The sequence below is a fragment of the Eptatretus burgeri genome, chromosome 7 (genome assembly GCF_056783735.1).
Source record: "Eptatretus burgeri isolate ZD-2024b chromosome 7, Ebu_testis_v1, whole genome shotgun sequence".
NCBI lineage: Eukaryota > Metazoa > Chordata > Myxini > Myxiniformes > Myxinidae > Eptatretus > Eptatretus burgeri.
This window is the reverse complement of record NC_140967.1, coordinates 73,391,685-73,407,774: the sequence shown is the minus strand read 5'-3', so window position 1 is coordinate 73,407,774 and position 16,090 is coordinate 73,391,685. Positions and strand designations below refer to the sequence as shown.

The window sequence follows — 16,090 nt, the reverse complement described above, 5'->3', positions numbered from 1 at the left end:
CAAATGAGCGTGGATGACCTCGGCGTTGTTCGTTGAATGGTTGAAAGCGCTGGTCAAGAAGATGCGAAACCAACGGTGGAGGATTCTTCTCTTCCTCGACCAGCGTTTCTCAACCTTTTTACCCTTGTGGAACCCTTGAAATAGTTTTCATGTCTCAGGGAATCCCTGCATAAAATTTATTAGATACCATTATTAATATCTAGCTCTTTTATATTTTTATCGTCGTTCACGTGGTAAATATAATATATTTTTTTCGGATACCTGGTTTAAGGAAAAAATGACCCCCGTTTTGTCAAATTTATTGGCAATGAAAAAAAACAAAACATACTGCTCGTTTATGAGACACAGAAGAACTAACACAGAGAGAGAGAGAGAGAGAGAGAGAGAGAGAGAGAGAGAGAGAGAGAGAGAGAGAGAGAGAGAGAGAGAGAGAGAGAGAGAGAGAGAGAGAGAGAGAGAGAGACACACTTCGCGCGAGGAAGCACAGAGAAGACAATGGACACCGTGCATGCGTCCCGTACTTGAGTCAGTCACTCAATGATACACGAATCCGCCGCGTACAGGACGTCCACTAACCAGTGAGGGTGGTTTCACACTGGCGCCATATAGACATCGTTAAATACATTCCCTTTTGTTGTGATAATTGTAAATAATATAAGACATTGAAGCCTCTATTATAATAACCAAGGAGTTTCCAACAATATGCCATACGTGTACAGTAAAATTACGAATATTAAATCAAACAAAAACTACTCAAAAATACATTAGCCTATTTATTACTGTTTCTCACAGAACCCCTAGCGACCTCTTGCGGAACCCTAGGGTTCCAGGGAACCCCGGTTGAGAAACACTGTCCGAGACAATGCGCCGTCTCATCCAATGGGTGTGACGCTGACTAACGTGACCGTAAAGTTCCTGCCTCCGAACGTTACGTCAGTCTTGCAGTTGCAGCCCCTTGACCAAGGCGTGATGAGCAACCTGAAGCATCTTTTCAAACAACGGCTGCTCCGGCACCTGCTGTCGAAGATCGATACCGCTTCAAACGTAAACGAAATCTTGAAGAGCGTCAACGTTCTCCATGCTGTTCAGTGGAGCAGCAATGCATGGGATCAAGTCCAGCCGACGACGATTACCAAGTGCTTCGTCAAGTGCGGCTTCCCTTCCGAGTCACCCGATAGTGACTGGGATGCTGACGATGAGCTCAGCCTGCGCGAGCTCATTCCGCGCAGTGCAGAGATTGGCGAATGCGATGACGTGACCCCCGAGGAATACGTTCGGTGCGACGATATGGTGCGCGTTCATGACTGCGAGGACGACGACTGGGAGAACGATTTAATGCGGAAAGACGATGACGAAGAGAATGTGGACAAAGAGAATGGGGACGAAGAGGAAGTGGAAGACATGCAGGTGACAGTACAAGATGGACTCAGTTGTGTGCAAAAACTTAAAACTCTCTTTCTGAATCAAGGATGGGCAGCGTTGCTCACTCCTTTGGAAAGAATCAAACATTCAGTTCCAGTCATGTCCTGGAGAATGCCAAATCGAAACCACAGAGTTTAATAACATCTTGGCTTAGAGACAAGTAATTGTATAAATTTAAAATTTTGATTCTCGTGCTGTCAATTTTGCGTTGCATTTTTGATCTTATCAATTTTATATCTTTCCGTGGCAAATAATTCGAATAATTGTATTATTACTACTGAATGCCAATAATTGCGTGCTCATTTTGCCTGTGGAATGTGTATTTAGATGTGTATGTATTGATTAAACGACTTTTGTGATCTATCGAATACAGATGACGCGTTCATGGTCGGTTGATACCCTAATCCCCGATAATGTGAACTCCCCGCATATGAACGCATTTTCGTCCAGTCCCAGAAGTGTTCAGAATAGCGGGGTTGTACTGTATACATATATATATATATATATATATATATATATATATATATATATACATATATATATATATATATATATATATATATATATATATACATATATATATACGTATATGTATATATTTGTATATATATATATATATATATATATATATATATATATATATATATATATATATATATATATATATATATATATATATATATATATATATATATATATATATATATATATACACATATATATACGTATATGTATATATTTGTATATATATATATATATATATATATATATATATATGTGGAGATATATCCATATGTATGTATATATCTTCTTCTTCTTCTTCTTTCGGCTGCTCCCGTTAGGGGTCACCACAGCGAATCATCCGTTATGATCCGCATAATGATTTGGCACAGGTTTTACACCGGATGCCCTTCCTGACGCAACCCTGGTTGCCTCTTACGACACAGGGATCTGGTACACCTATTCTAACCGGGGCATACACCGGGCCCAGTACATTGGTACTCACTTCGCCAACCTCGGAAGCATGACAGCCTGAGTCAACCTCCTGGTGTGTATTCATTCAAGCGGCCAACGAGGCTTGAACTCAGGACCTTTTTGGATCCCAAGCCGCTACCCAAACCAATGTGCCAACAACAGGATATATATACATATATATATATATATATATATATATATATATATATATATATGTATATATATATACATACAGCTCTGGAAAAAATTAAGAGACCACTGCAAAATTATCAGTTTTTCTGGTTTTACTATTTATCGGTATGTGTTTGAGTAAAATGAACATTTTTGTTTTATTCTATAAACTACTGACAACATTTCTCCCAAATTCCGAATAAAAATATTGTCATTTAGAGCAGTTATTTGCAGAAAATGACAACTGGTCAAAATAACAACAAAGATTCATGTTTTCAGACCTCAAATAACACAAACAAAACAAGTTCATATTCATTTTTAAACAACACAACACTCATGTTTTAACTTCGGAAGAGTTCACAAATCAATATTTTGTGGAATAACCCTGATTTTCAATCACAGCTTTCATGCGTTTTGGTATGTTCTCCACCAGGCTTTCACATTGCTGTTGGTGACTTTATGCCACTCCTGGCGCAAAAATTCAAGCAGCTCGGCTTTGTTTGATGGCTTGTGACCATCCATCTTCCTCTTGATCATATTCCAGAGGTTTTCAAGGGGATTCAGGTCTGGAGATCAGGTCTGGATTGAGATAACAGGGTCTTGATCTGATGGTCCTCCATCCACACCTTGATTGACCTGACTGTGTGGCATGGAGCATTGTCCTGCTGGAAATAGCAATACTCAGAGTTGGGGAACATTGTCAGAGCAGAAGGATGCGTGTTCTTCCAGGACAACCTTGTACGTGGCTTGATTCATGAGTCCTTCACAAAGACAAATCTGCCCGATTCCAGCCTTGCTGAAGCACCCCCAGATCATCACCGATCCTCCACCAAATTTCATAGTGGGTGCAAGACACTGTGGCTTGTAGGCCTCTCCAGGTCTCCGTATAACCATTAGATGACCAGGTGTTGGGCAAAGCTGAAAATTGGACTCATCAGAGAAGATGACCCAACTCCAGTACTCTATGGTCCAATCCTTATGGTCTTTTGCAAACCTCAGCTTGGCTCTTCTTTGCTTCTCATTGATGAAGGGCTTTTTTCGAGCTTTGCACGACTTCAGCCCTGCCCCTCGGAGCCTGCTTTGAATCGTCCTCGCCGTGCACTTCACCCCAGCTGCCGTTTGCCATTCTTTTTGTTGGTCACTTGATGTCATCCTATGGTTGTTGAGTGACATTCAAATGAGTTGGCGATCATCCCGGTCAGTGGAAAGACGTTTTCGCCCTCTGCCAGTCTGTAGCGTTGTTGTCCCCAATGTCTGCTGCTTTACCTTGTTCTTATGAACCGCCATCTTTGAAATTTTAAGGATGGAAGCAACGTGACGTGACGCTCACCGTTTCCCTCTGCCAGGAAAGCCAGAATTGAACCCTTCTTTTCCTCCCTCAAAACTTTTCTTTTCAACTCTTTTGGCATGGTCAACAGTTATTTTTTTGATTCCAATTACTTTTGAGGTACTACTAGCACTGTTTTTGCCATCCAGCTGGTCAGATTACAAGAGGATAGTGATGACCACAGCAGTGCTTTTTATACTTTTCCTTGTTATATAAGATTCGGTTCAGGTGATCACCTAATCAGTACCTCACTAAGTAGAATGAGGTGTGCCTGTGTTGGAATTCAACAGACACTGGAATGGAATGGCTGCCATACATGTAGAGATGTTGATTTCAAAATTTTTTGGAGTGGTCTCTTATTTTTTTTCCAGATCTGAATGTGTATATATATATATATATATATATATATATATATATATATATATATATATATATATATATATATATATATATATATATATATATATATATATATATATATATATATATATATATATATATATATATATATATATATATATATATATATTCACACACACATACATACATATATATATATATATATATATATATATATATATATATATATATATATATATATATATATATATATATATATATATATATATATATATATATATATATATATATATATATATATATATATTCAAAACATATATATGTACATATATATATATATATATATATATATATATTCAAAAACATAGAGATGTACATATATATAAATGTATATATATATATATATATATATATATATATATATATATATATATATATATATATATATATATATATATATATATATATATATATATATATATATATATACATATATATATATATATACATATATATATATATATATATATATATATATATATATATATATATATATATATATATATATATATATATATATATATATATATATATATATATATATATAAATGCAGGGTAGCCCGAAAGTTACTTTACCCCTGAAAATTTCTCGCACTTCCCTCTGTCCCTTCCCCTCTGCCCTCATCCCCTCGCCCGCTATGGTATGCGGAAACACTGACTCAGAAGAATGATGGAGCACATACAGATACAATGACAAATTAATTATTGTAAGTACTGTACAATAAAACCTGTATATTAAAAGAGTTCAAGAACAATGCTTGACTGGGAAGGGGTAAAGTGACTTTCAGGCCACCCTGTATATTGTTACCGCTGTGGAAATTCGCAATACACCATAAAGGTTCCTTAGATCAGTTATGACGCTAAGTTTATGTGCAGATAGGTTCCCACCGTTGTTTAAAGGGGTTTATTCGTGTTCACCGGGCTGCGACTCTTTGAGATAGCCGTTTTTCTTTTCTGTCGTTATTTTGAACCAACCACGTCTCAATCACCATTACAACAACCACCTTAACAACAACGCCAACCACGCCACCATCACAACAACCACGATCGCCTCAACCATCAACCACAACTGAAGCACCACCACCAACGTCGCTCTCAACAACCGCTTCCGAATGGCAGAACAAAAAGCACTTGTGAAGCCTGTGGGGTTTTTTTCCCGCCTGATTCTCCCGCCTGTTCTTCCCTGCGCTTGGTGTGGGGGAGGTGCGATCCGAGCGGGGGTCAACGGTCATGTAAAGGAGGGGTCTGATTTTGGGGGAATAATTCCCTGGCCCCGAGCCAAAACTGACTTTCCTCGTCCCCTGCATGGCGCGGGGAGGGGAGAGCGAGAGGGCACGCCCCTTTTTGGGAAGCTTCCAGAAAGGAGGTTTAGCCAGAAACGGGGCGAGGCAAAGGGCGGAGCCCCACTTTACAAAAGGCGAACAGACGCGAGGCTCGGGGCTCTCTTCTCGGTTCATGCTGGCTCGTTCGTTCTTGGTCTCGTGGCGCTGGTCACCCCTTGGGCTTCTCTTCTCCCTCCCTTCGTTTGGACCTCTTCGTATGGACTCTTTGTTTTGGGCTTCTCTCTCTCTCTGGTCCTGAAGCCCCTTCTGCCCTTCAGTCTTTTGCTTCTTTGGTCGTGGGTCATGGAAGCACCAGCAGCAACGCCGGAGAGCTCGCTGACCATGCCAGGGGCCTATTTCTTGCTTGTATATTGCATGACTGCCTTGATTATGAATACGTGTGCTGTATGAATAAATGTCCTTGTGTGAAACGTATCCCGTTCGTTGTGTCCATTTCCCTTGTGAAAGTGCCATCTTGTATCGTGGAATGAGTCGTGGGTTTTGAACGCCCGGTAAACAGAATCACATCCGTCGAGGCCGACGATAACTCCGCTCGGTTATCCCTGTAATACGGAACGAACCGCTTAAGGGGTTCGTGTCCGGAGTCGGCCTGTGGCGTGGTACGATCGCCCGGTCGAACACTCGCGCAGGTACTTAGGTAGGTCGAATTTGGCGAGCAAACCTATCCTGCGCGGGTGGGCAATTGGCACGATCGTGGTGAGGTTAAACCCCCACCCGTGACTGGCTCCGGGCGATAGTTCCCGGAGGGTCACGACTGAATTGTCCGTCCGGTGGGCGACGCGGTCGCGATTCGAGTTACGTGGCCGTTCGCACGCCAGGCGGGCCAGAATTCGCAACAATATATATGTATGTATGTATGTATAAATATATATATATATATATATATATATATATATATATATATATATATATATACATACATAGGGCAAATGCTGTGAATCTGGATGCTGTGAATCTGGATAACCCACCATTTTATGTTACATACATATTAGCCTGGTGTTGGCGTAGTGGTTAGGGTAGCAGCTTGGGATGCAAAAGGTCCTGAGTTCAAGCCCCGTTGGCCGCTTGAATTAATACACACCAGGAGGTTGACTCAGCCTGTCATCCTTCTGAGGTTGGCGAAGTAAGTACCAGTGTACTGGGCCCGGTGTATGCCCCGGTTAAAATAGGTGTACCATATCCCTGTGTCGTAAGAGGCGACCAGGGTTGTGTCAGGAAGGGCATCCGGCGTAAAAAAAAAAACCTGTGCCAAATCACTATGCGGATCATAAGAATGATCCGCTGTGGCGACCCCTAACGGGAGCAGCCGAAAGAAGATATATACATACAGATATGTATATATATACATAATTATATATGTATATATATACATACATAATATATATTTATTTTACATGTTTATTTTTAGCTGCGCCTACCACAAACCAAACGCCCGTTTTCCCATTGGCCCTTGGTTTCCACAATCGTGGTTTTAACTATCGCTCATTTTTCAGGAACCTAACTCCCAAAATATTTGAGGGTTTACTGTATTGCCGTTCAATTTAAATAGAGGTTCAATCGGTGATGTATAAGGGTGCTGTTTGGGACTGCTTCTGGACGACTTCAATAGCACTAAACTTTTCGATTTTTTTTTAACGATCATTAAAATCATTATTTTATTTAAATTGAAGTAACGCTGCGCTGGGTTTCGTGTTTTAGGAACTCTCTCGTTGTTTCAAGCTATTAAAATTGGAGTCAAAATATTTCATTGTAATGATCTGCTGTACATGAAATTATATAAAATAATAATATATTTGAATTTACACCTCTGTCCCCCTTCCCCCCACATTCAGAAGCTCAACTGTGCAATCCTTTTGGTGAAGCATGAAGCAAAAAATTATACATGTTTATCTTGCTGTGCAGGCAAAAAAAAAAAATGGAAAAAGTTGACCTCTAAATCATAAAATATCCTGTTGACAAAGACACAAAAGGAAATTATTCCTCATTTTTATTCTCCTTTGCCGTGGGTGTTACTTTCATGGATGTGGTTACAGCCAGAGGATTGCGTACGATTTTCATGGGAGTGTCTGAAAAACACCGTTATTTTCCCTCAAGCACATGCTTCCTGAAACAACACTGAGGGGAAACTTCAAAGTGTGAAATGAAAACAGGATTTATAACCTTCGTTGTAATGATGCCTTCCATTTTGAAGCTTTACTTCAACTCTTGCCTTTCTCTCATTGAATGGCAAATACTTGGTGAAAATCGTTGTCGTTATACTTAAACGAAAGAACTTTTTTTTTACATCACCATAACTGGGGAAAATTAATTCATTCCTGGCTACAACTAGTTCCCATTTCAGCTCAAGCCTACATGTTAGGGTGCACAGCTGGATACAATTTGGAAGGCACAAACCTTAACAGCATCTGAGAAAGAGTGTGTGTGTGTGTGTGTGTGTGTGTGTGTGTGTGTGTGTGTGTGTGTGTGTGTGTGTGTGTGTGTGTGTGTGTGTGTGTGTGTGTGTGTGTGTGTGTGTGTGTGTGTGTGTGTGTGTGTGTGTGTGTGTGTGTGTGTGTGTCATGCACTGGGTTTTTTTTGGAATGTACGATTTTTACCTCTGCAAGTAAATCCTGGCAAATGGGACAAGGCGATTGGATGGCATCCACATTTAAAGGATTATATACTTTATGACGCAACACCTTGCCTGTGAACCGCCTTCATGGCAATTTGTAGAATAATAATATCTTGCTGAATCAAAGTCATACTGGAGAAGTCATAGGCAAGTGAGCTTCCTCTGAGCCATTCTGTAAATTCACTTTCCAGGTTCATGTTTTCAAATTACATAGCTCATGTCACCATGGCATTCTATTTGGCTTAATGGCCTTCCTTCCTCTGCACAAACACTGAAACAATGATCACATTCAACTTTCTGCTGTGATGGATATTTATCATGTACAAGAATGCATTTCACTTGAAAGTCATAATGATTAACATTTTTGGCACCAAATCTTACAAGGAAATAAACAGGAAAACCCAAATGCAGGTGGAGACCCTGTCCTTCCCAAAGTCCATCATTCCCGTGTAATCTCCACCTTCCCAAAGTCAAGATTTGTTACCCACCTGTATTCACTCATCCTCTTATTCTCCCCCATTGTGGAATAGTATCCGCTGTCTCGTCGTCCTCACCTCACTTCAGTCTTTCAAATGCGCTACCCATCACTACCTCAAGTGATTACCCATGAACATCAACCATCTCTTCTACACACGATGAATTATTCCCATTCTGTTCCTCTCTGGGCCATTGTTACTCGTTTTTATGTTATTATTTTATTCCTCCCCATGTACGTCCATTTCCTCCATACCTCCACTCCTCTCACAATACCCTTTGGCAGTCTGTAAACCTGCTTCCCTTTGTTTAACTCCTTCACCATGAGTGTAGACCCTTGGGCCTTCTACAAAAATCTACAAGGGACACAACACTATACTTGTCCCACTTCTTTTCTTTTCCGAACTACATAAGACAAACTATCTATACATTCCACTTGAAATTATACAAGCACAAAACAATCGGACACTTCTAACGTAGATATCACAACTTGATCATTCCTGGCTAATCTTAAGCTACGAAACATTTCTGCCAATATCTCTGTACCCATCTATACCCATTCTTTTAGAGTGCTCATCCAAATCCAGTTAAAACCTATTGTTACCCATAGAGAAAAACAAAACTGTGAAACCTCATTATACCTTCACAAACTCCCCCACCACCTTCTTCCAATCCCCTCTCCTGCACACATAATGTGTGCATGGCTTCTTGGTTCAAAGTTCAAAGGTTACATTATGGATAGGAAAGGGAACCCTAGCATCACACCCCAAAGTTGTTCTCACGTCCTCGTTTAAACGTCAAACCCGACTTATCATGACCTTCAATGTAAAGTGCTCTGTTGATCCCAGTTCATTCGCCACCTTCACCTTACCGATCACCTTTTCTTACCCTCAGATGCACGGCAGGATATCCGGGACCACAGTGGCAAGTTTCCTCGGCAGTACCTGAAGCCAGTCACAGATAGCATGCTGCCCTCGGGAGAAACACCATGTGCGTTCTTGACTTTAATTCGTATTCTGTGGTTTTATTTTTACTAGAAAATATTCTATGATTTTGTCAACAAGTCTTTACTTGCATTGTATTTCAACTTGGTTTTCCCTGGTCTTCTCCCCTAACCCTTCACCTCCTCCATCCCTCAAACCTCTGACTGTTCCCCTGATTCCAGTGCTTAAGTTCATCCTTGTTTTCCCCTGTCCATTCATAAAGTTATACAAACTAATTTAACTTGTTGCTATCAAACTTTCTGACATTTCCTCTGCTTGCAGGTAGCCAGCAGGATGTATCGAAAGGTATGTTAAACCTTTTACTGATTTTTTAAAATATCTATTATATAAAGCTCTTTCTAACCACTGACTCACTCACTGACTGATATTAAAGATCGGAACCTTCCAGGTGACGTAGAAAGCTGAAATTTTGCGTGCCGACGGACATCAAAGCCGATACACCGGGAAAAATTACAGAACCGTCAGAAAGCATCCGTAAATGAAAATATAAATAAATGAAAAAATTCAGGTGAGCGACCCAAGACAATGGGGAAGCACGGTAATTGTGTGTGCCGACAGACATCGAAGCTCATAAACTGGGGAAAATCACAGAACCATTGGAAAGCGTCCGTAAATGAAAATATCAATAAATGCAGGTGAGCGACCCGAGACAATGGGGAAGCACGGTAATTTTGCTTGCTGACGGGCATCGAAGCCGATCCACCAGGAAAAATCACAGAACTGTCGGAAAGCATCCGTAAATTAAATAATATAAATAAATGAAAAAAAAAAAATTAAAATCAATAAATGAAAAATCAAATGCAGGTGAGCGACCTAAGACAATGGGGAAGCATGGTTTGTGTGCTTCCACGATGTGTAAGCACACCCCGCGTGTATAGCAGAAACTTAACACTCAATACAAAACACATTAAGATTTGAGGTTTCGTGAATGAGCAATGTTTAACTTTTCCAATTCATGGAACTACCAACGCAGGATTAGTCACAACAGCCACGCTCTTACATGCTTGTGACTTGCTGTAGAAGAACAAAATACCTCATTTCAATGTCACTGAGAGCAGGAAAAAAAAAAGTACTTTTTCACATTGAGGAATATTGTCTGAAGGCAATGTCTCTTGTGTCATTGGTGGCATAAATGGCAGGTGCAGGCTTTTACTACATTGCACATCACATAGTGTATGGTATCTTAATGATTGTTGCAAGAGTTGCTGTTTTACCACATGGGGTTGACAGATGTGCCATTCTTCGGGGTTTTGACATGAACATTTCAGATTGAGGAGGTGGGATGCTGTGAATCTGGATAACCCACCAAGTCAGTAATTCGACTGGCAGTACTATATTTTACTTTGCTGGCCCCTAACTGTGCTGGAATGCTTCCTGTATCTTCATTCAACATGATTTCATCGTCTGCTTTCCAGATTTCTCTAGTATTGAGGATTTAATTCAAAGAAAAAAATGTCGATGCTTGTTATTACTCACCTCTGAGCTGCCAAGCCTGGGTTTGAATCCCACCCCAGCTGTAAACTGCCATCCTGGTGTTTCGTAGGCAGGGCGATTCATCAACGTCTGTGCCGTCCCTCGGATAAGTGTTAAGCTGGGTGTCCTGGCTGTTAGCATTAGTTAGTGGACATTAGAGATCCTACATTGTCCTTTGTGAAGAGTAGGCGACCTATCGTCGGCACCATGAACAAATTACAAATTCCTGCTCTTACCTAAAGGGGGCACTGCATCAGCGGCACAGCGACTCTCTCAGCAATGATGCAACCAGGAGCGATAGGCTCCATACAAAATGAATGAATGCTTGTTATTTTACTGTTCCCCTGATTTTGTTTTTTCCAATTAGTGATAGGGTTAAGGGGAAGAATAAAAACTTTAATGACATCTCCGTTGCAATGATGCATCAGTCACATGAATTCTGAATTCAAGTTTTCACAATGTGCTTATTTGCATGAAATCAATAAATGTGGTAGTTAACTTCTGCAAGAATAAAGCAATAATACGTAGAATTAGTTTTTTTTTTCAGCAAGGGGAATGTGCCTAACACTGCCTTTTTACAAGTGGCATTTTAGTTCCTGTTGTATTGGCATTAATAATTATCGATCATAAAGTGTGAACTGGTGCCATGTGTTAATCAGATTCGTTGAGGCAGGCAGATGATCTCCTCGCTTTGGGTCAATAATGAGCCCGTTGGGTTTTCATCAACAACCTGGTTGGACTTGATCAGGTTATAGAAGCTGAGAATACAAATCTTTCATACTGCTGATTTTATCTTGATTTGTACCCACAACCTCTGGGTTGTGCAGTGCTGTTCGCCTTTGCCGCTAAGGCCTTCAACCTTTACCTGAATTTTTATCTTTGATGATTTTCAATTACTTTTTTAAAAAATGAAGCCAGAAGTTGTATCAAAATAGCAAAAATGTAGCCATTCATCCTCAAATTGGTCCGCATTGCACTTATTTGCAGTTGAAAGACGTGCCGAGAGGCGCTCTCGGAAGCTGTCTGCCATCCCCGGCCTCAAAGCGGGACGGAGCTCTGTGCATGCTGGCGGAGGCAATCGGGCTAGCTGGGCCGGAGGTTCTCCTACACCAAACCAAAAAGGTTCCCGGGCACCACAGAGACGATGGGGCTCACTGGAGAACCTAGTGGAGGAAGAAGGTGAAACGCCTACTCCGTTGCAGCATGACAAATTACATCGTATGCCTTCCAAGTGACGAGTTCCTTCCGACCTTGTGCCTCATTATTTGTTGGTGTCATTTTGATTATATTTGCCACCATTATGTTCAAAAATGTGACTGTCAGTTCTGTAATGTCTTTTGAAATCCACAATTGGAGAGGTTCTTGATACACAAGTTGTTCAAAGATCAGTCATAGATTATAATTATCATCAAAATGGTTGATCTGTTTAACTAACAAAAAACATCAAAGATTTTCATTGAGTTGCCCCGCTTCGCTTTCCCATTTGAACCAATGGCTGATGATATTCAGAACACAACTGTTCAAATCCCATATATACAGAAGGAAATTAGATGCAAGTTATTTTTTTTAATACAAAAATTTACACAAAAAATATACACAAAATGTATTTGTCCAACGTGTTCTCATGTCCTTGTAATTCATGTGAAAGTACACTGATGCCTTACTGGGTCCCCCATGTAGTTTATTTACAAATTCCTCCATTAGCCTTCATCATCATCCTTATTGTGCCAGACTCTTTGCAGAGCATCGATGCTGCCACGGCAGTTCCTGAGCAAGCGTTAGGGTTATGCCAACAGCTAACAGCACTCAGTACAAGGAATTTATAACTTGGTCAGGGTACCGGTGATAGCTCACCTACTCTTTGCAAAGGACACCATTGGATCCTTAGCATGTACAAACTAATGCTTCCAAATGGGACGTCCAGTTTAACGTCGATCCTACAGACGGCACACACCATGATGAAGCACCCTGCCTGCGAAACACCAGGATGATAGCCCCCAGTAACCTTAGATCACTGTAAAATAACTATGGGGGAAAAGGGTTATCTTATGCTCGTGCAGTATTTTGAAAGCTCAACAGTGAAAAATAGGTATTTGTCTGTGTTTTAAAGGTCTACAGAATCGGGGAAAAAATAAATATTTTTTTTTGATGTGATTATATCGATTTTTAAGTAATAAATACAGAACTGAATGTGGTTTTAAATTATAATATTTTTTGAGATGTTACAGTTAAAAAAGCAAACCCGGCAGGTAACGCTCCTAAAAATTCGAGATATAACTGCCATGACGTAATAGAGCGAAAGATTGTCAGCGTACAACTCACTTCAGACTCGTCAGAAAGTGAATTTGACGAAGAATTTTGTGACCAAGAATCCCAGGTTACAACGATAGTCAAAATCATGATGTTAAAGGTGCTGTCAGACCATACATGCATGAACCCGAGGTCAAGATGACGTCATGGAAGGGATGGGGCCAATCTAGCATAAAAATGGCACCAAATAACATTAAAATCTTCATTTGAAGATAATTATTCAAGAAAAGAATGATTAAGTGTTAAGTTGAGCCATATCTATTCATTAAACCAAAGAGCCTGGTGTTGGCTCAGTGGTTAGGGTGGTGGCTTGGGATCCTAGGGTCCTGGAGTAGTGGTTAGGGTGGTGGCTTGGGATTCTAGGGTCCTGAGTAGTGGTTAGGGTGGTGGCTTGGGATTCTAGGGTCCTGAGTAGTGGTTAGGGTGGTGGCTTGGGATCCTAGGGTCCTGAGTAATGGTTAGGGTGGTGGCTTGGGATCCTAGGGTCCTGAGTTCAAGCCTCGTCGGCCGCTGAATTAATACACCAGGGGGTTGACTCAGTGGTTAGGGTGGCGGCTTGGGATCCATGGGTCTTGAGTGCAAGCCCCGTCGGCCGCTGAATTAATACACCAGGGGATTGACAGTGCTTAGGGTGGCGGCTTGGGATCCTTGGGTCTTGAGTTCAAGCCCCGTCGGCCGCTGAATTAATACACCAGGGGGTTGACTCAGCCCGTCATCCTTCCGAGATCGGCGAAATGAGTACCAGTTCCAGTGTGTGTACTGGTCGGGGGGCACTGCATCAGCAACACAGTCGTGCTTCAAGAAATGATAGCTACACCGGCAGCTAACTTGCCATACAACCACCACCACCATTAAACCAAATATGATGATTTTCTGATTCTGTGGACCTTTAAGGACAAAAAAAAAAACTTGATAAATGCATTATCCAGGCCCATCCTTAAACAAAAAAAACAACAGCAAAAAGCTTTTATTACCAGATCATTCCTGAGACCCAGACAATTGAAATATTTATCTGAATTAGTCTCTTTTTTTTTTTTCTTCTGTGCAAGTAATTCTTAAACTTTACTTGTGCCTCATGCAGATTAATTTACTTTTTTCATTTGAGAAAAAAAATTATTGCTTCAAAAATCCCTGATGGAGTAATGATTCATTGCATAGCATGGAGCCATTCTTCTGCGCTGTTGTCGTTTGAAGACCGATTTGTCCTTGTCATATATTGTTGAAGTGAAGAAACCTTTTGCTGCATTTTCAATTGCAAGTTGTGTAATGTTGGAGGGGTTACCATCACGTAAGCATTCGCTATCTTCAGTATCAGTGTTATTTTGCCCACAACATACACTGAAACTCGAAGGGCACTCGGTACAACGCATACCTCCGCCACGTAATGCCTGATCCACGAGAACATATCGGGCCCAATACATTTTTGAAATACAATGCTGTACAGTACTATATTGTTTTTGGCCCAATCTCTCAATGATGAAGAATCACTTTAAAAATTAAATAATTCTCGTATCCAGATCCAGATTCGGATCTTCACCAAAATCGAATCAATTCGTCCTCGTCACACACCCTGTCCACCAAGTTTCGTCCGAATCCGTCCACAACTTTTTGAGATGTCGTTATATGTTTGTTTATATGTTAGTTATATGTTATCGTTTTATGTTAGTTTGGCCAGATCTCTCAATGATGAAGAATCACTGAAAAAAATTATCAGATCCAGATCCGGATCTTCACCAAAATCTAATCAGCTCATCCTTGTCACACACCAAACCCGTCCACAACTTTTTGAGATATCCTGCACAGAAACAGACAAACAAACAAACAGACAGAAGAGGGTGAAAACCTAACCTCCTTCACCTTCGGTGGTGGAGGTAACTAGACGGGGAGCACTCGGGAGAGTGCAAAACCTCCGCCGCCAATACTGCTGGGTCACTCAAGTGAACCTTATATCTTATTCATTAAATATGATGTCAACAGTGCTGAGAGTTATAGTTTTCTCCAACGTTGTTTTTTTTTGGGGGGGGGGTTGGAAATCACTTAAAACATGTAAAAATGCAAAAAAAAAAAATCGAAATTTTGTTGACAAAAAAGTTGCAAAAAAATTTTTTCTCCAACAATTTTTTTGGGGGGGGTTGGAAATCACTTAAAATATGTAGAAATGCAAAAAAAAAAAATTTTTCTCTAACAATTTTTTTGAGGGGGGGTAGGAAATCACTTAAAACATGTAGAAATGCAAAAAAAATTCTCTATTTTTGGGGGGTAATTTTTTTGGGGGGGAAACAATTTTTTGGGTGGGTTGGAAATCACTTAAAACATGTAGAAATGCAAAAAAAAAAATTCTCTAACAATTTTTTGGGGGGGTGTAACAATTTTTTAGGAGAGGGGGGTTGGAAATCACTTTAAACAGGTAGAAATGCAAAAAAAAATTCTCTATTTGCATTTCTACATGTTTTAAGTGATTTCCAACCCCCCCCCCAAATTTTTTTTACTCCCCCCCCAAAAAAATTCTCTTTTTTGGGGGAGGGGGTAAAAAAAAATTGGGGGGGGGTTGGAATTCACT

At 40.4% G+C, this 16,090-nt stretch overlaps 1 protein-coding gene across 1 annotated transcript in view; it reads left to right on the top strand.

The window, feature by feature from the left end:
* The window catches only part of LOC147023538 (uncharacterized), a 47,865-nt gene extending 32,341 nt beyond the window's left edge, over positions 1 to 15,524 (top strand). Inside the window, exons 2-4 of the mRNA XM_085889034.1 lie at positions 9,638 to 9,733; positions 10,009 to 10,032; positions 12,208 to 15,524. Of these exons, the coding sequence (XP_085745160.1) occupies positions 9,638 to 9,733; positions 10,009 to 10,032; positions 12,208 to 12,455 (368 nt within the window). The 3' untranslated portion in view covers positions 12,456 to 15,524. The remainder of the gene's footprint in view (positions 1 to 9,637; positions 9,734 to 10,008; positions 10,033 to 12,207) is intronic.
* The last annotated feature ends 566 nt before the right edge of the window (positions 15,525 to 16,090 follow it).